General features: G+C 40.3%; 1 protein-coding gene across 4 annotated transcripts in view; it reads left to right on the top strand.

The window, feature by feature from the left end:
• The first annotated feature begins 56 nt into the window (after nucleotides 1-56).
• The window catches only part of FBXW2 (F-box and WD repeat domain containing 2), a 32,605-nt gene continuing 12,445 nt past the window's right edge, over nucleotides 57-20,216 (top strand). The window contains exons 1-5 of one of the 4 annotated variants that reach the window (XM_037059160.1): nucleotides 57-157; nucleotides 266-374; nucleotides 4,729-5,238; nucleotides 15,968-16,162; nucleotides 18,405-18,538. In XM_037059160.1, coding sequence (XP_036915055.1) covers nucleotides 107-157; nucleotides 266-374; nucleotides 4,729-5,238; nucleotides 15,968-16,162; nucleotides 18,405-18,538 — 999 coding nt within the window. In that variant the 5' untranslated portion in view covers nucleotides 57-106. The other 3 variants (XM_037059163.1, XM_037059162.1, XM_037059161.1) reach the window with 3 other exon arrangements.

Here is a 20,216-nt window from a genome sequence, read left to right as displayed (position 1 = left end):
TCTTCTGCCCTCCCACTTCCCCCTTGAGGCGGGGGCCGGAAGTGCAGCCGCGTCCGCAGGGCGCTGCGGGCGGAGGGACGCGCGGAGATGACGTAGGCCACACCGGATGCCGCTCCCCTGCGAGGTTGCGGACCGTGAGCGGCGGCCGCTGGTCCAGGTCTGTTGGGTGTACTAGGCGGGGCCGGGCCAGGGAGGGGATTTTCAGGCCCCCAGGCCTGTGCTGACCCGCCGCGCCTCCAGCCGTTTGTTTCTTTTCTCCCTACAGGCGCCATGGCTGTGGAGCGGACCCGGCCGCTGCGAGGCTCTGGCGGCCCGAGCGCGCCTAGTCGGTGTGAGCCCGGCGCGAGGTCCCGGGCCCCGGGGCGCTCGCTCAGGTCAGTGCCGCGTGGAACACGAGCCGGGGACCTGGGAGCGAAGAACGGGTTGAAGGGATCTGGCGTTGATGTTAGACTTGGGAAAATTGAGCCTCGGAGTTACTGCCTCAGTTTCCTTAGCTTCGAAATGAGTTAACGATGATGGTCCAGGGCTGCCCTGAGTTTGAAAGATGAAGTGTTGAGAGGTGGTGTATGGAGTACAAGCTCTGTACTACTGTGAGGGACTGCGCCATAGTTGTGGGTATGCCATGGAAACAGGTGTGTATGTGAGGTTGCTGCTTGACATAAGTACTACTATTAATGCTAAATAATAATGGTTACTGGCATTTCTTGTGGGCTTGCCACTGTCAGGTACGGTGCTAAACGCTTTCCATACGTTATCCTGTATACAGAAACCCTTGTAGGCTATGCTGTTCGTGGTCACTACTCAATTTTGCAAGGGAGGAAACGGCTTTTGAGATAGGTGAAGTGATTTGCCCAGGGTCACCCCGCAACAAGTGGAGTTGCAGAGCCCTTATTTTATTCTACCTGTGCTCTTTCAGAGCTTTTAAAAAGTCATCTTAAACTAAAGGTGGTTTCTAAATAGATAGTATAGTTATATGGTTTTGCATTTAAAAAGAGGCCCCGACCCCTATACCTCAGCTCTTCAGTTTTCCGGCGGCAGGCAGTGTTGCCAGCTTCTTGGATATTGAAAAGATGGCCTGTGTCCGTGAAAGCCTCTGTGCTCTTTAAGTGCTGGGCAAGAAAGGGAAGATGAGGCCTCGTCCCCCAGAGCAAATGTCATGCTTTCACTCTTGACTAGTCCAAGTCCTTGTGGACCACAGGAGCACGCATTCGCTCTGTTTTATCCAGAATGTTTTATCTCTAATAAGACCTCGAGGTAGAGGCTTTGTTTGGTTTTGAGACGATGGGGGCTGGGCCAGATGCTCAGCCTCCTGTTTTCCTGTGGCACTGTCACTGCACTGCTTGGGCCGTGCATTTCCTCGTGTACTAGTTAGGGGCAGTAGTGCTGATACCTTCTACAAGGTTGTGAAAATGAAACGAGATAATGTCTACAAGTAGACATTAAGCCAATACAAACATGAGAGTTGCCTGAGGGAACATAGGAGTTAATGGCAGAAGCAGAGACCAAACCCAGGTCTCCCATCTCCCAGTCTGTGAGTCTTTTGATTACACCACCCATTCCAGAGCTTTGTGATTATTCATACTGAGGGCGGGAGGGCAAGTTTAATATGTAGTCTGAAGTGGAGGGGGAAAAAGGGCAAGACAGCATGCGTGTGGTTAGAGTGGAGAGAAAAATGCACCTACGGGGAAACGGTAGCCTCAAGTCCATAACTGCCCTTGGTTATCAAGTGAAACTCCCAGGAAGTTTGAACCACTGAGTTTTCCTTTCATGTACCTTAAGCCATGTTAAGAGAAACTTTGTGATGAGATGGTAGAGTTCAGAGGGTATTTGTAGTCATGTCCCTTTCTGCCTCAGGGCCACTAAAAGCTTCCCTGCCAGGTATTTATCATAATAAAACTAACAAAAAGTGTCATTTGAATTATTCTAGATGGGGCTCTGTGCTAAGCATGGCCCTCTGATTCTCCCAGTTCTCAAGGTGAATACTAGCTTCCGTTTTACAGATGACAAAATTGAAGTTTAGAGTTAGTTGAACCTGCCCAGGATCCCGTAGGAAGTGGCTGGATCCGTAAAAGATCTGACTGACTCCAGAGCATTTTCATTTACCTCATTCTACCTTCATATCCAGGTGGCTTTGACTTCCCCGAAGCTCACCACTCTGCTGGCAGCTCTTCCGTCATTAAAGCTCTGATTATGTAAAAGCTCCTCCTGGTGTTGAATTGAAATTCCGTTTCCTGAAGTTGCCCCCTTGGGGCCTTGTGCTGCCAGTACATAATATTCCTAGAGGCTCTCCAGAAGAGTTCAGTTTAGACTTAGGGCCTTACAAAAGTTTCCTCCAAAGTTAGAAAAGTAAAAACTGTTATTTTTATCATGCATTCTGCTGGGTAATGGGCCTGCTTTATTGAAATAAAGATGCCTTTTTCATGACAGTCGGAGATGAACTGGAAGAACAGCCACCCATGAGGGATTCAATAACTTAGAGGGCAATCTTTAATGTAAAAATTGGAAAAAAGAATTCTTAGGAGTTAGGAGAATATATAACTCTCAGAAATGGCTAGTTGTTTTTTTTTTTTTTAACAGTGCTCATCCTCTGTGGTATCATGGGCACATAGCATGCTGTAGAATGTCTCTTAGTTATTCGTGAATGGTGGGAATGCCATAATGTTATCATGAGTGTTATAAATTTGTCTGGTGGCCATTTACATAGCAGTTCAGCTGACATACGTGTAAGCATTCTTATATATGTGTGGCATATTCTGTGTATGTGTGTAGTGTAGATGTGTAGTGTTAGAGGAAACGCTTGCCCCCCCCCCCTTTTTTTTACCGTAAAATACAAGGCTGGTATTTTGGTGTTTATTTTTAATTGGCCAGTATTAATAATTAGCTGTTGTGACATTGAGTGAATATTCACAGGAAATGGGTCTATTTGTCTTGCTGTAAATGATTGTTTTTTAAGCATAAAATTTTTAGAAATGTTATAGGTAGAATATTAGGATTGAGAAGTAAGAGGCACATTATTTTGTGTTGATAAAACTTTTGGTGAACTGATTATTTTTTGGCAGCCAAGTAAATCCCTAAATTAATAAATCCTACCTAGCCCAAACTCTGAGGCTTCAAGAGTATTATTATTTTAATGCCTGTTCGCTGTTCTAAAAAACAAAACTAGGTGAAGTGCTTGGAAAGGTTTGGCTGCTTCTACTGCTTTTTCTGCCCAGTGACATTCTTGCAAATTTTATATTGCGGAAATGAATGAAAATGGTTTTTACTCAACTTAGATTAACAAAGTTGGAAGATGAGATCTGGCTTTGTGAGTAGACCTGATCTAGGGGACATACATAGAAAGGAATTTATCTTCCTCTTCCAAACTAATTTGGATATAACATTTAAAAAATTAGTATGGCAGTGTGGTGAGGACCTGATCAGATTAGGAGGACAGTTTTTTCCTTTCTTTAATCATGGAACTGTTTAAGCATAAAAATAAAGAGAATAATAAACCTTCACCCAGCGCTAACATTTATCAACATATGGCCAATATTGGGAAAGATGGTTTTTACTGATTTGCTTTGTTTTTGTTCTCTTTCTATTAGTTTAGTCTCCATTGTTAAGACTGATTTGACACTTTGATGCACTGTGTAATGCTGGATACTTGTAAATTTTTTTGTTCTAGTTAGCCCTGGAGCAGTTTGTTTTTCTAAGGGGCAAGGTGGCATAATCAGATAGGCACAGTGCCCCCAGATCTTGTCACTAGGTTAAGATGCTCCTGGTTGTAGCTGACTTCAGAGAGAGACAGCTTGGTGTGGACGGAAAATTACTGATCTTGAGAGCAATGGCCTCAAGTCTGTTCTGCTATTTTAGTTCTGGTGACTATAGGCAAATCACTTAACTTTCTCTGACCTGTAACTTCCTTATCAGCAAAGTTGAGATGATGTTACCTGGTTTTCAGTGTTGTGTAAGCCTCAGAAATACTAATTTGACTTGTTCAGGCCTCTAGGACCCACATTGCTCTGGGGCAGGTGATTAAAAGTTGTCACCAGCTCATGCTAGGCTTCTAAAAACATGAGGCCAAATAAGGCCTTTGGTAATTCATGGCAGTGTTGCAAAGGAAGTGGACGAGCCAGAATACTTGAGGCACATAACTTATTAAATCTGCCTATTTTTCTCCCTCAGACCATTATGCGTGAATGTCTTTTGCAAAAGCCAGTAATCAGTTATGTGATTTTGGTAACAGGTCAGGTTGTGCTTAGCATGAAAACTAATACCTCAGGTTTCTGCTTCAGACTTGCTTTTGGATTGTCACATCATCGTGCTTATTTTTGTGATTTGAATGCCTAAATAGGGTATGATTAGGAAATTGTGTTATGATGGTTTTGATGGAGTGTTATATAGAATATACTGTTTTATAATGAATGAATGCTTTGTAAATCTTTGTGAAAAATGCATGTAGCATGTGCTGGACTTCAAAAGGAGTAAGTCACACAGCAACATAAGTTTCATTGACTTATGTTTCTGAGATCATGATTTGTTAAAAATGTTTTTTTCAAATGTATTTTCTTTTGTGCGCATGGGAAAATATCAGATACAATGTATTAACTGTATAGTTGTAATGTAGCAACTAAGCATAAAGTTGTAATGCCAAATTTTTTACACTAATTTTTGATACTTCATTTGTTAGCAGTCTTGCTTGAACGGTCTTTTTGAGCAGAACTAATACAATATTTTGATGTGCCACAGGTAAATTTTTCCATAACCTTATGGAGAGAAAGGACTTTGAGACATGGCTTGATAACATTTCTGTTACGTTTCTTTCTCTGACGGACTTGCAGAAAAATGAAACTCTGGATCACCTGATTAGTCTGAGTGGGGCAGTCCAACTCAGGCATCTCTCCAATAACCTAGAGACTCTCCTCAAGCGGGACTTCCTCAAACTTCTGCCCTTGGAGCTCAGTTTTTATTTGTTAAAATGGCTTGATCCTCAGACCTTACTCACATGCTGCCTCGTCTCTAAACAGTGGAATAAGGTGATAAGTGCCTGTACAGAGGTGTGGCAGACTGCATGTAAAAATTTGGGCTGGCAAATAGATGATTCTGTTCAGGACGCTTTGCACTGGAAAAAGGTTTATTTGAAGGCTATTTTGAGAATGAAGCAACTGGAGGACCATGAAGCCTTTGAAACCTCATCATTAATTGGACACAGTGCCAGAGTATATGCACTTTACTACAAAGATGGACTTCTCTGTACAGGTAAGAAACCCTGGAATTGTTCTTTAAAAAAAAATTACTTACTATTTTTAGAGTGGGGGAAGGGAAAGAGAAGGAGAGGGAGAGAAACATCAGTGTGTGGTTGTCTCTTGAGTGTTCCTTACTGCAGACCTGGCCCGCAGCCCAGGCACGCACCCTGACTGGGAATTGAACCAGCGACCCTTTGGTTCTCAGGTGGGCACTCAATCTGTTGAGCCGCACCAGCCATGGCTTTTTTTTCTATCATGGATGTTTTGGGGGAAACCAGTGGAAAAAGTTGTGTCTAGTCCAAGCAAGTGTTTAGATCATCTTGAAAGAATTATATAACCTCTCTGTTTGTTTCCTTCCTTGTCTTTTTTTAAAGATATTTATTTATTTATTTATTTATCTATCTATCTATCTATCTTTAGAGGGGAAGGAGAGAGGGAGAGAAACATCAGTGTATGGTTGCCTTTTGTGCATCCCCTGCTGGTAGTTAGCCTGCAAGGAACCGGCCTGCAACCCAGGCATGTGCCCTGACTGGGAATCGAACCGCAATTGTCTGGTTCGCAGGCCTGCGCTCAATCCACTGACCTACGCCAGCCAGAGCTACTTCCTTGTCTTTACTGTATAGGAAGGGAGGTGTTTCTTTCTTGCTCTAAATTCCTGTGGTGCTAAGAAGAACTAAAAGTTAAGAGTTTGGGCATGGGAACAAAGACAGTTAGATATTTTAATTTTTATTGATTGATTTTTAGGGAGAGCAAAATAGAAACATCAATTTTGTTCCATTTATTTATGCATTCATTGGTTGCTGCTTGTATGTACCCTGACCAGGATCAAACCTACAATCTTGGCTTATCGGGACTATACTCAGTTTTTAACCAACTGAGCTACCACTGACTGAGTCAGGGCTGACAGTTGGATATTTTAAAACTAGGCAATTAAGTTCATCATTAAAATTTAGAATTATGTATCTATTCCCATTATAATGGATATGTGTTTCTGCATATTATTAACAGTGCCCACAGGTAATGCTTTTCGACAGGCATTGTAAATAATTCTTAGGCAGTGTTTCAGGTGCCTCTCAGCAGCTCTTATCAATAATCCCAATGCCTGTTAACTTCCATTGTGTATAATATGTAGGGATACTCTCTGTTCTTTCTTCATCCAAGATAATTTCTAATAAACACTTAGCTGCCATTCTTTTTTTTAAAACATTTTAAAATTTATCTTTAGAGGGGAAGGGAAGGAGAGAGGGAGAGAAATATCAATGTATGGTTGCCTCTCATGCGTCCCCTGCTGGGAACTGGCCTGCAACCCAGGCATGTGCCCTGACTGAGAATCAAACCGCAATCTTTTGGTTCACAGGCCTGTGCTCAATCCACTCAGCTACACCAGCCAGGGCTTAGCTGCCATTCTTAATAGTACATATTCTTCCTTTGTGTAAATATATCATCATCATTTAGCCATTTCAATATTAGTGCATATTCTACTTTTATTAATATGTTTATGAATTAACTTATAGATGTAAAACTATATTATAAATTATGAATATAAACATTAATAAAAGGTGCATATTCTGCTTTAATTAGGTCATTTCCACTTTTACGAATATTTTTGTTTTCATTGTTTATTTTCTCCTTGAATTATTTATTTGGGGCAGAAGCCTCAAACTGTAATCATCAGATCCAGAAATATGAATGCTTTTATAGCTCCTCTTGGTGTCCTTTCCAGATAGGTTGAATTAATGCCATGCCTACAGCAAAGTGTTAAATAATCCAATCCTCCCTCACAGTTCTTACCAGCCTTTAATATTTTTAATAGTTAAGAGATATGTGATTGTTTTATGATTGTTTTAAAATTTTATTTTTTATTCATTGAAGATACACATTTCCTTGTGGTGTTATGTTCTCTGAAATACTAGACATTTTGTTTTATAAAGTAAACATTAAATTTAATGCATCTTCTGGTTTGGTTTGTCATACTGAAGTTACTCCATGTGTACTTTATTTTATAACATTGTTCTTCTGTACTTTGATGTAATTTCTGAGTTGTGATGATGACTTTTCCATGTCCTTTGATCAATGTCATGATCAATGGCGGGCATTTAAAATTTTTTCCAAAAGATTGAGATACAGTATTAGCTTTGAGCTTGGCACTCATTTGTACTTAGGTGAATACTGGTAGCTGACTCACTTCAGAAACACCTGTAACTTTTAAAAAAATTTTCTCACCAAACTTTACTTTTGAAATACAAAAACTTCAATTACTTGGAGCAGGAATAAATGGGACACATTCACTGATTTTCTTTACCCCAAAAGTTAATATTTACAGTAACTGAACCCAACCCCGCATTTTAAGATTATTCTCTATGTTCTGTTATTTTTATTCTGAATAAATTAATTAGGTTTGTATATTGAAAGTCATGCTTTGTCTCTTGAAAATGATCCAAAGCATTAGTTTAACTTTTCTAACATAGCATCCCCGGGACTGTTACTAATGACAGAAGTATTTGTTTTAGAATTATATAGGCATACCTCATTTTATTGACCTTTGATTTATTGTGCTTGACAGATATTGCCTTTTTTTAAAATACAAATTGAAGGTAAGACTCTCTGCCTGCAAAAGATTATGACTCACTGAAGGCTCAGGTGATGGTTAGCATTTTTTAGGAATAAAGTATTTTTTAATTAAGGTATGTACATTGTTGTTTTTAAGGCACAGTGCTATTGCACACTTAATAGACTGTGGTATAGTGTAAACATAATTTCTGTATGCACTGGGAAACCCACAAATTTGTGTGACTCACTTTAGTGCAGTGATCTGGAACCAAGCCCGCAATGCTCTGAGGTGTGCCTGTAAAGAGTTTGTGTTATCGGTTCTTAAGAGCTTGTGTTTTTTCTCTAGTTGAATTGGGAAATTCTGAATTTAGAAGTAAGCTTATAGTGGCTCTTGGATTAGCCCTTGAACAGCAATAAAGTAGTATTGCCAAAATGATTGATGGCAATGCTAAAATTAACATGATATGGATAGAATGAGGTGATTATCCTGCTCATTTCTGAAATGGTAAGAAAGGAACCTGTTGTGCCTTGTGCTGTTCAGTAGATATTTACTTACAAAATGCACTTGGTGTGAAAGACTGTGAAGGCATACATAGATCAACTGGAGCAGAGCGCGTACACACTGGGGTCAGGAAGATAACTCGGTTAAGTCTCCGCTCCATGTGGACTATGGCTAATCAGAGGACACCTGCCCTTCCAGAGAACACTGGAGCAGAGTGTGTGGCTGCTGCTCCACTGCAGGGAATTATTGCCATGAAGGATTCAGGCCCAGAGTTGTCAGATCTGACTTTTAAGACAAGCCTCACATGTAGATTTTGGTGAAATATCTTGATTTTTTAAAGTACTGATTTTTAAGTATTATTCATATGTGAAAAATACTGTGCTTGGGTCATATTCAACCTGCAAGCTGCTGTATTGCAACATCTTGTTGATAGTCAAAAGCAAGAGCTGTAAAAGAGATATAATCAAATGATAACAGTTAAAATGTGTAAGAAAAAATTTCATGTAATTGTTCAGAAGGAGTGCTTCCATTTGAGAAAATTGAGCAGTGTGTTTATTTTGAGTCTTGAAGAATGGGTAGACTTTAGAGAGATGAGGTTCAAAGCAGAGGCCTTCCAGTAGGAAGATCGGCAGTAACAAAGATGTGACAGGGCTAAGCGTGGAGCATGGAGGAAGAAAATAAAGTTCATTTTAGCTGAGTCCTTAGGATGTAAGTGGGGACTCCATAAGAGACTCTAAGAATATAATGAAGAAATAGGCTTGGACTGTGTTGTGAAAGCCTTGCATGCTGGGAACATGAATTTGGACAGTTTTCTTCAATAAGAAGAAACTCTGAAAGATTTCTGAGCAGAAAAAGGGCCAGGATCAGAGCTGTCTACTTCAAGTAGATCAGTGTTTCTTATTTCTGTCAGATCCAGGTCCTCTTTTTATAATATGTTTTACAGTATTTTATCTTGAAGTAAAAATTCATAGAAATGTCTGAGTACACGTATTTTAAAAATCAATATAATGCCTAAGCTCTGTGTCAGAGGATAAATAAGAAGACCGTAAGTTAAAATAATACACACTAAACATGTAGTGGTCAAGCACAGCTATGCTAGAAAATAGTGATGTGACCAGATGTTTGCACCTGTGTGTACCAGCTGTGAACATGATAGCTATAAACGCAGAATGTTGTATTTGTGTCACAGATACCATCAGTGGTGTGATTTCTCAAATGGTGAAAAATTCTTCGTAAACTTCCCAGCAAAACAAAGTATATTTTTCCTCAATATGCTTGGTAGTTACACTTTTGGAAAATTCAGAATCAACTACAAATATACTTTGTAAAACAGGTTTTAATCTCAGATAACTAAGAATAAACACTTCACTTAATGGTTATGTGGCTAAACCGTTAAGAATGTCCTGCAAACTATAAGATAATTGTTTTTGTGCACTGTCCCGGTCATTGCAGTGTCCAGCATTCCTGGCCTCTGCCCAGTAGTGCCAGTAATACCCCTCCACCCCTAAATTGTTATGACAACTGAAGCCACCCTTAAGGATTTCTAAAATGTTCTCTTAGGAGGTGACATTACTTTTCTGTTGAGACCCTGACAGAGAAGCAGAGGTTCCAAATTGAAGTATTAATCTGTTGTGGTTTATTTTATTATTTTATTTATTTTCAATCCTCATCCAAGGATATGTTTATTGATTTTAGAGAGAAAGAAAAGAGAGGGAGGGAGAGAAACATTGATTGGTTGCCTCCCCAATGTACCCCAACCATGGAATTCAATCTGTAACTTAGGTATGTGCCCTGACCTGAATTGAACCTGCAGCCGTTTTGGTGTATGGGATGATGCTCCAGTCATCTGAGCCAGCTGACCAGGGCACGGCCTGTTGTAGTTTAGATGAGGGTAAATAGGCCTAGACTTAGCACAGTAAAGGTAGGTTTTTTAAAAGAAGCAGTTGAATGGAAGAGTAGCTATTGAAATAGAATTGACAGGATCTGGCAATAGATTGGGTACATGGCAAGGAAAGGGGAGATTTCAAAAACAGCTGAGGTTTCTAGCTTTGTGTGTACCTGGGAAGGTAGGCATACTAGTAACAAGAATGGAAAATGGAGGAATAAATTTGAAAAGGTAGTTGGAGTTCAGTTTGGGATGAACTGATTCAGTTGAATGTGTGAATGGAGATTCCCACAAATGTCTGGAAACGCAGGATCAGAGCTTTGGAGAGTGCTCAGACAGAGTGAGATAAAAGATTTAGGAGTTAGCCATAGCAGCTTTGACTACAATGGTGACATTTTAAAAGGAGTTGTAGAGAAGAATAGAGCCTAGGGTGGATCGTTGAAGAGTGTACTTAGAGGAAGGGAAGAGGTGAAGGAACAGAACTGTGGTGAAGAGAGTTTTTTTCATTCAAGAAGAATGAAAATTGCCTGTCCTAACGAGGGCGCAGGTAAATGTTTATTCAGTTGTTCTGCCAGGTCAAATAAATGCCTCAGAGAGAGGCAGGTGAGAGCTGAGATCTGATTCTACAAGTTAAATATTTAAACTTAGCTTGATACGGTAGTTTACTCCATTTGTGTTCAGCTCATTTTTCTGTTTACCTTTGTTATATAACCATCCCTTTGACTTTTTTTGTATCAAATTATTGTTTTCATCCTATTTTCTGAATTGAGAGCACTTTTCTTCCTTCCCCCTTGTATCTAATGAAAAATAGTCCGCTTTTGCTTAGTCCCTTTTTGTTTCTAGGCTGCATCTTTGATGACCTCTTCGAAAACGCTGGGCTAGTAAATGCAGCACATGGGAATCCATAGGGAAGATTGACGTGGAGCCAAAAGGAGCAGAGAGTAATGGCTCCTAAAGGCTTAGCAATTAAGAGTAGAATTGGACCACTGGAACTCAGTCTGATTGTTTTTTGATGTATCTTTAGGGTGTAAAAATGAATGGCCCAGTTTTTTCCTATATTAACTAGGTTAAACTCTCCCTTTTTAAAGCCAAATTGTGTTAAATATGTATAACAAAATTTTTCACTTTAACCATTTTTAAGTGTATCATTCAGTGCCATTAAGTACATTCACATTCACATCCACCTGCAGATCTTTTTACATCTTCCCAGACTGCAACTGTACTCATTAAACACTGACCCCCTATTCCCTCCTCCCTGCAGAACCTGGCAACCACAGTTCTGCTTACTCTCTCTGAATTTGACTACTCAGGTACCTCGTGTGGGTAGAATCATACAGTATCTGTCTTTTTATGACTGACTTATTTCATTTAGCATAATATCTTCACAATTCCTCCATGTTGTAGCATATGTTAGAATTTCCTTCCTTTTTAAGGTTGAGTAATATTCCATTGCATATATATACCATGTATTTGTTTATCTTCTCTCCTAGTATTTAGCCTTCCAGCCTCCAGTTTTGCCCACTTCAAACCGTTTTCTAAGATGCAGCCATAGTGGTCTTTCAGAAATGCTAATAAGGTCGTAGTTAGAGACCCTCCTGACCCAGTTCTCTAGCTGGACCCCACCAGCACAGTTCTCTGTCGTACTGAACCACTTTTAGAACCCATGCCCATATTTTAGACGTGCATTTTGACAGGCATTGTAAATGATTCCTAGGCAGTGTTCAGAATGCTTCCCAGCAGTTCTTTATGCATTGGCCCGGTGTCTATTCACATACACGTATGTAATATATAGAGATACTTTTTAAAAAAATATATATTTTATTGATTATACCATTACAGTTGTTCTATTTCCCCCCCTTCAATCCCTTCCACCCTCACCCTCCCTCCCCCATCATTCTGCCCCTCTTAGTTTATAACCACGTGTCTCAAGTTCTTTGGATTCTATATTTCCCCCACTATTCTCGCCCTCCCCCCTATCTATTTTCTACCTACCATCTATGCTATTTTCTGTGCCTTCTCCCCCTCCCACCCCCGTTTCTAACCCTCCATGTGTTCTTCATTTCTATGGTTCCACTCCTGATCTAGCTGTCCTCTTAGTTTGCTTTTGTTTTAGGTGTGGTTGTTAATAACTGTGTGTTTGCTGTCCTTTCACTGTTCATATTTTTCATCTTCTTTTTCTTATATAAGTCCCTTTAGCATTTCATATAATAAGGGCTTGGTGATGATGAACTCCTTGAACTTGACCTTATCTGAGAAGCACTTTATCTGTCCTTCCATTCTAAATGAAAGTTTTGCTGGATAAAGCAATCTTGGCTGTAGGTCTTTGGATTTCATGACTTGGAATACTTCTTTCCAGCCCCTTCTTGCCTGTAAGGTCTCTTTTGAGAAATCCGCTGACAGTCTGATGGGTACTCCTTTGTAGGTGACTGTCCCCTTATCCCTTGATGCTTCTAGGATTCTCTCCTTCATTTTGGTCTTGGCTAATGTAATTATGATGTGCCTTGGTGTGTTCCTTCTTGGGTCCAACTTCTTTGGCACTCTCTGAGCTTCCTGGATTTCCTGGAAGTCTATTTCCTTTGCCAGACTGGGGAAGTTCTCCTTTATTATTTGTTCAAATATGTTTTCCACTCGTGGCTGTTTCTTTCCCCCTTCTGGTACCCCTATAATTCGGATGTTGGAACGTTTAAAGATGTCCTGGAGGTTCCTAAGCCTCTCCTCATTTTTTTGAATTCTCATTTCTTCATTCCTTTCTGGTGGGATGTTTTGTTCTTCCTTCTGGTCCATTCCATTGATTTGAGTCCCAGTTTCCTTTCCATCACTATTGGTTTCCTGTGCATCTCCCTTCATTTCAATTAGTTTAGCCTTCATATATTCCTCTAATTTGTGACTTTGTTCCTCTAATTTGTGACTATAATCTACCAGTTCTGTGAGCATTCTGATAAATAGTGTCCTGAATTGTGCTTCTGAGAGGCTGGCAATTTCTTGGTCACTTAGAGTTATTGGCTCTGGGACTTTGAATTCTTCTTGCGCCATCTTTCGGGTTGTTCGTGCCTGTTCCATAGCAGGATCAGAGCCCTAAAGTGTTCACTAGAACAGGGCAACTAAGTCGCTGGGTTGTGACGTTGTATGTGGGGGCGGGGTCAAAGAGCGACTATGGCGTCCTGTCTGCCGCCACAGCCCTCACCGGTGCTGCAGTTGCTGCCGTCACCTGGCACACGCGTTTCGTCCCACTGCTCACGAGCGTGCCACCGCCGTCAGCCCTCGCCCCCTGGGGCCTGCGTGGTCTGTCTCACTGTGCGCGAATATGCGCCCGCGGTCTGCCCTGCACCCCAACTGGTTCCCGTCTGCCTGCGCGCCTGGGTCGGGGGCCCTGTCCTGCCCGACCCTGCTCGCTGCTGGCTCCGCCCCTCTTACCGTCCCTGTTGAACGGTTAGATGTAGTCGGACTTCCGTATAATTCGATTTTCTGTCCTTTGGTTGTGTCTTTGTTTCTCCAAACCTTTGTTTTATTCAAACTTGGTTGAGGGAGAAGGCACAGTGTTTCCACCTATGCCTCCATCTTGGCGGAAGTCCAATATATAGAGATACTTAATAAGTACTTTAATAGGTACATGCCAGGGGTTGGCAAACCACCAGCTGCAGGGCCAGCTCTGACAGAGTAGAATAATTCCAAAAGAGACTGTATGGCTCAAAAAGCCTAAAACATTAACTTTCTGGTCTTTTACTGAAAAAGTTCTGCTCTTTGGCATATACTATTCCTTTAGGGAAGGAGAAGTTAATTTATTCATACTTTAGATTTCAGCTAGTTTTTCTTAAATCATGAAATTCCTTCTTCAAATAATCCTATGCCAAAGCCCAGCCTAAAAACAAGTATAGTACAGTTGAGGAGCCAATCATGTCATCTCCCACGTGAGTTTGCAGAATACCTAGATGTTGAGCAGCACAGTGGTGAACTCGATGGAGCTTCGTCTGAGGCATTTGCTCCTTTTGTCCCTTTTTTGTACTTGCCATGGGCTTTTGTACTGCCCAGTGTGTACTGTACTGAATTATTATTGCTTGTTTAACCTTTTTGTCTTCCCAAGTAGACTTAAGCACCATGAATGCAGGAGATGGGCCTACCTGATATAGAAGTTCTGTAAATACAGGTCGAATGAATGAATGAATGAATGAGGTCCTATTTGAATGTTGGCAGTAAGTCAGAACCAAGATCAGATCCTAAAATAATTTTCTGCCTTAGCTCACTAGAAAATATAGTCACAAAATGCCCAAGATTAAAGATTATCGAGACCTGCACTGTCCAATAATATAATAGCTGCTAGCCACTTAATGGCTTTTGAGCACTCGAGATGTGGCGAATTCAAACTGAGATGTGAAATGTGAAATACTACTGGATTTCAAAGAGATATAAAATATTTTATTAATCATTTTTATATTGGTTACATGTTGAAATGATAATTTGATATTGTTTATATTACATTTTACTTTTTCAAGTAAGTAATAGAAAAATTTTAATTAGCAATGTGGCTCCTATTATATTTCTGTTGAGCAGCACTGTTCTAGAACACTGGTTCTCAAAATGTTGCTCATGCATTAGAATCACTTGGCAAGCTCTTAAAATTATTGGATCGCACCTCAGATATTCTAATTAGAATTTCTGAAGGTAGGGCCTTACATATATGCTTTGCTAAAGCTCCTTATATAATTCTGATGATTTATATACCCAGTGAGAACCACCAATCAAGACGAACCCCTTATTTTATAGAGAGGAAACAGAATCCCTAAATAGTAAAGTGACAACAAATATAATCTCCATTCCAGTATGTTCTCTTAAGGGTTTGCCCCGGTTAAAATTTGTGCTCTACCTTTTCCATAGTGGTAGCGATTTTTTCATTGTCTGAAACAGTTGGTCACATGGCTCTTGACCAACCCTTAAAGCTGGAATTGTTATCTAGTCATTTCAGTTCTTGAAAACTGTTCATTTGGTGCTTTCCAGATTATTGCGTTCTTGTCCTAGTGATGGTATTTGTGTCCTCAAAATGTCCGTTGATTCTTATTATTTTCTAGTCTATAGGTAAATTGTGAGATATGAACTAATCATAAGCATTTTAATGTAATTAGAGCAAAGTCCTGAATTGTCATCATGATCTGTATAATATTTCCATCAGAGGCAGAAGTGAAACCTACTTTTTTCTACAGAATTTGAAGAGGCTTTATAAGCTCATCATTGAGTTGTCGAGAATGTCTGGGAATGATTTACCTGTGGTTATCTTAGAGGTTCCTTTACACATTTCAAGATGGCCCAAGAAATTAGCAGTTAACCTTTCAGAAGTTAACCCGTGATCTAAAACTCCTCTTTGACTTGTCTTGAGTAGAACATGTTCCAACAACAGCTTTACTATTCAACACTGTTCAGGATTGCTGAGTAACGGACAAACATGCAAGTGTACACATGCCATCATGGGTAATGCCCATTGTTTCATGCTCTAATCAGACTCATGCTGCTGAAAGATTTATGACGTTTTACAAGTGGAAGCACCAACAGATGCTTTAGTCTGACATTCCTCTGGAACCTAGAAAGTTAAGGGAAAAGGGCTAAACCAAAAAGTTTGCATTCAGCACCCATGCTGTTGACACCGTTTTGGTGACTCTGTGAGTCGTGTTACCCTCTCCATGCTTTGGGTTTCTCAGCTATAAAGTGGGAGTGCTGGAGGAGGTGACCACTGAGTTCTTTAAGAACACTGTGGTTTAGAGATTGATTTTCCTTCTTCAGTGTTTTCTTACTAATCTCTCTGTTTTTCTCTTGAAGGGTCAGATGACTTGTCCGCAAAACTATGGGATGTGAGCACAGGGCAGTGCGTTTATGGCATCCAGACGCATACTTGTGCAGCAGTGAAGTTTGATGAGCAGAAGCTTGTGACAGGCTCCTTTGACAACACTGTGGCCTGCTGGGAATGGAGTTCCGGAGCCAGGACCCAGCACTTTCGAGGGCACACAGGGGCCGGTGGGTTGTCCTTTTCCAAGGCTTTCTGTGGTTATTTGAGCCTCATTCCTTAAAGTCAGGAGCCAAGAATGTGATCTCATTTTTTATTCGTTTTTTAAAATTTAACTTGCCTTCCCCCCCTTTCTTTCTCAGTCATGACAGTAAATCCCTTTATTCAGGTTGTTGTTTTTGGCATCTTTTTTCTAATTTTCCTTTTTTCTTGGCCCATTTAAAACCCTTCTCTCTCTACCTTTATGTTGGGAGGGAGCAATTCTCCTTCTCTCCTGCTTCATTTGTATCCTGTTGAACAATCAGTTCCTTTTGCTTCGATCAGATTTCTTACCTCCAAATTGAGTAAGTCATACAACTAAAAATTCAGTCTACTTTATTTGTAGAAATAGGGCTAAAATTCTTTGGAGTGATAGTGGTTCCCAGTTTGTGTGATCTGCACATATTACATTGAATTGGAGCTTGTCTACGATTGATAACAAGCCACTACCTGGAGAGATGATGAAAGAAACATACCTGAATATCTTCTAATAATTTTACAGCAGCCTTAGTTTGCAAAAGCTGGTCATTTGATTATAGCCTGGAGGCCTCAGCTCCCTCAGGGCATTGTACTTTGGAATTGTACTTCACTTTGGTGAAGAAACCCTGATGTGCAGTTGCCCCGACTTGTGAGCAGCAGCTCTCTTCCTTCTTTTTCCCATATGCACACTGCACTCACCCCTGAACGAGCAGACCATGCTCCTAAGCAGCATGTTTTATGAGTGGCCTTTGTCAGCTTCCAAAATAGGTTGAGCTCCCCTGCTATAGGTTTCCCAATAATACGTATATTTGTCATAACACTCATTATACAGGAAGTATGATAATCTTGATTTCCCCACCAGGCGAGGCGGTAACATCCAGAAAGACAGATCATGCCTGTCCTTTTTTTTTTCCTTACCCAAAGGCATGCTTATTATTGATTTTAGAGAGTGGGGAAGGGAGGGAGAGAGACATCAATTGGTTGCCTCTTGTATGTGCCCCAGCACCAGAGGCATGCGACCTGACTGGAAATCAAATCCTCAACCTTTCAGTTTATGGGATGACACCCAACCAACAAAACCACACTGGCCGGGGCCCTGCCTGTCTTTGCCCTTAGGTCTCAAGTTCTTGGACTGTACCTGGTACTCAGTAATTTTTTGAAATAAACCTAGCCGTTTTATTGCTAAAAGCAAATATTTTTTCCCATTTCATTTGTCATCCTATACATTTTTCCTCAGTTTGCTATCTGCTACCACTTGTTTATTGTAGAAATTAGTATTTGAAGATACATGATTTACCATGGAACATATATGTTAAACTGAGTATACTATTTCAGTGTCAAAATATACATGGACTACCAGGTGATTTTATAATGGATGCACTTTGAGAGCCCTGCTCTAAAAAATTCCCTCCTTGCTATACCCTGGACATTGCTGTGGCTTCTCCTAACTCTATGCCTTTGCTGTTCCCTCTACCTGCAATATTCTCTGTCTCTTGATAAACTCTACTCATCCTTCAGGGCCCATCTCCAATATCGCCTCTTCCCTGAAGTCCTCTCTGATACCCCTGGACAGAGTTAGTCATTCTCCTTGGTGTTTCCCTAGCAAGAGGTAAACATTTTGGGTTTTTTTCTGGACTTCTTCCTCCACCACTTATTTAGACTGAGTTCCTTAAAGACCAATGCCTTCATCTTTGAGTCTCCAATTTCTTTAGAATTTGGCAGACATTGAAAACCCAATATTTGAATACTTGCTATATACTCAGGCATTGTTTTAGGTATTGGAGGTATAGCTGTGAAGAAATGCAGACAGTTTTGAGGGAATGGCTTATTCTGGTCTTTGAGATCCTTGTTTGTGTTGTGTTTGCTCATTACACTGGCTTTTCTTGGGTATGGCTATTGTTTTGTAGCATATTCTTGATATTTTGACTCGCTGCAATGAATAGTGCAAATACGACTAAGGCCACCTATGTTCATTTTATTTTCCCTGCATAAGCTAGAGTTTTATATAGTATCAGGCAGATAATAATCCTGAGAAGAAATGCCATTTTCTCCAACAAGAATTTTGAAACGGATAAATTTTTTATCGTAAAATTGTCAGTTGAGTAGTACCATTGTTATCGTAGCTCTAATTTTATTAGAAATTATAAAGTTGAACAGCTAAGAATAAACACTGTTGAATTCTACTGTAAATAAGACTCAGGCATGTTTTAACTTTGTATCTGTTATATATATTAGTTTTTAGTGTTGACTACAACGATGAACTGGATATCTTGGTGAGTGGTTCTGCAGACTTCACTGTGAAAGTATGGGCTTTATCTGCTGGGACATGCCTGAACACACTCACCGGGCACACGGAATGGGTTACCAAGGTAGGAAGACAGTCTTCTTAATGTCGGTCTTTGTGGGGGTGGGGTGGGAGATGGTACTTTCTGCCTTGTAAATGGCAGTGAGCCATAAGATGGAATGAATGCAGCCATAAAGCATCATGGTGTACAGCAGTGACCAGCATGTAAAAGACATGCTGTAAATATGAATGACTTAAGGATATGGAAAGATGCCCACAATGTAGTAGATGGGTCAGTGGGTACAGGGAACAAGTAAAAGAGGTCACATACAAAAAAAATACTATATGGAATATGATACCAGTTTCCAAATGTGTTTATGCACCAGAATGTTGAAGGTGATTATTTCTTGTAGAATTGTGGGTGTTTTTTCCCCCTTTAGGCTAGTATTTTTTTATATTATATTTTATTGATTATGCTATTACAGTTTTACTGAATTTTTGCCCTAGGGCTCCCTTCACCTAGTACCCCCCAACTCCCTCAAAAAATCCCACCCACCATTGTTCATGTCCACAGGTCATGCGGGTCATGGGTATAAGTTCTTTGGCTACTCCATGTGACGTCTCTGTGTGGCTATTCCGCAAATACCTATTTGTATGTCTTGATCCCAATACCTCTTCTGGCAACCATCAAAACATTCTACGTATCCATGATTCTGTCTCTCTCCTTGTTTGCTCAGTTTGTTTTTTAGATTCACTTGTTGATAGATATGTATTTAATGCCATTTTATTGTTCATAATTTTCATCTTAAATAAGTCCCTTCAACATTTCAGATGGTAATGGTTTGGTGATGGTGAACTCCTTTCGTTTTTAGTTTTTTAGTCTGGGAAGTTCTTTATCTGCCCTTCCATTCTAGATAATAGCTTTGCTGGGTAGAATAATCTTGGCTATAGGTCCCTGCTTTTTATAGTTTTGAATATGTCTGGCTAAGCCCTTCTAGACTGCAAAGTTTCTTTTGAGAAATCAGCTGATAGTCTTATGGGAACTCCCCTGTAGATAAGTAACTTCTTTTCTATTGCTGCTTTTAAGATTCTCTCTTTATCTTTATTTATTTATTTATTTATTTATATAAAAGATTTTATTTACTTATCTTTAGAGGGGAAGGAGAGAGGGAGAGAAACATCAACGTATGGTTGCCTTTTGTGCGTCCCCTGCTGGTAGTTAGCCTGCAAGGAACCGGCCTGCAACCCAGGCATGTGCCCTGACTGGGAATCGAACCGCGATCCTCTGGTTTGCAGGCCCGCGCTCAATCCACTGAGCTACGCCAGCCAGGGCCCCTCTCTTTATCTTTAATTTTTGGCATTTTAATTTTGGTGTGTCTTGGTGTGGTCCTCTTTGGGTCCATCTTGTTTGGGACTCTGTGCTTCCTGGACTTGCATGCCTATTTCCTTCACCAAATTGGAGGAGTTTTCTTTCATTATTTTTGCAAATAGATTTCCAGTTTCTTCTCTCTTTTTTCTGGTACCCCTATGAAGCAAATGTTGGATTGCTTAAAGTTGTTCCACAGGCTACTTATACTGTCATCATTTTGGGGGGTTCTCTTTTTCTAGTTGTTCTAACTGGTTGTTTTTGCTTCCTTATGTTCCAAATCATTGATTTGATTCTCGGCTTCATCCACTCTACTGTTGTTTCCCTGTAAATTGTTCTTTGTTTCAATTAGTGTATCCTTTGATTCTGACTGGATGTTTTAATGCTGTTGAGGTCC

This window comes from Sturnira hondurensis, unplaced genomic scaffold, assembly GCF_014824575.4.
Source record: "Sturnira hondurensis isolate 20B ecotype Veracruz unplaced genomic scaffold, ASM1482457v3 Scaffold0010448, whole genome shotgun sequence".
In the NCBI taxonomy this organism is placed as follows: Eukaryota; Metazoa; Chordata; class Mammalia; order Chiroptera; family Phyllostomidae; genus Sturnira; species Sturnira hondurensis.
This window is presented reverse-complemented; position numbering and strand designations above follow the sequence as displayed.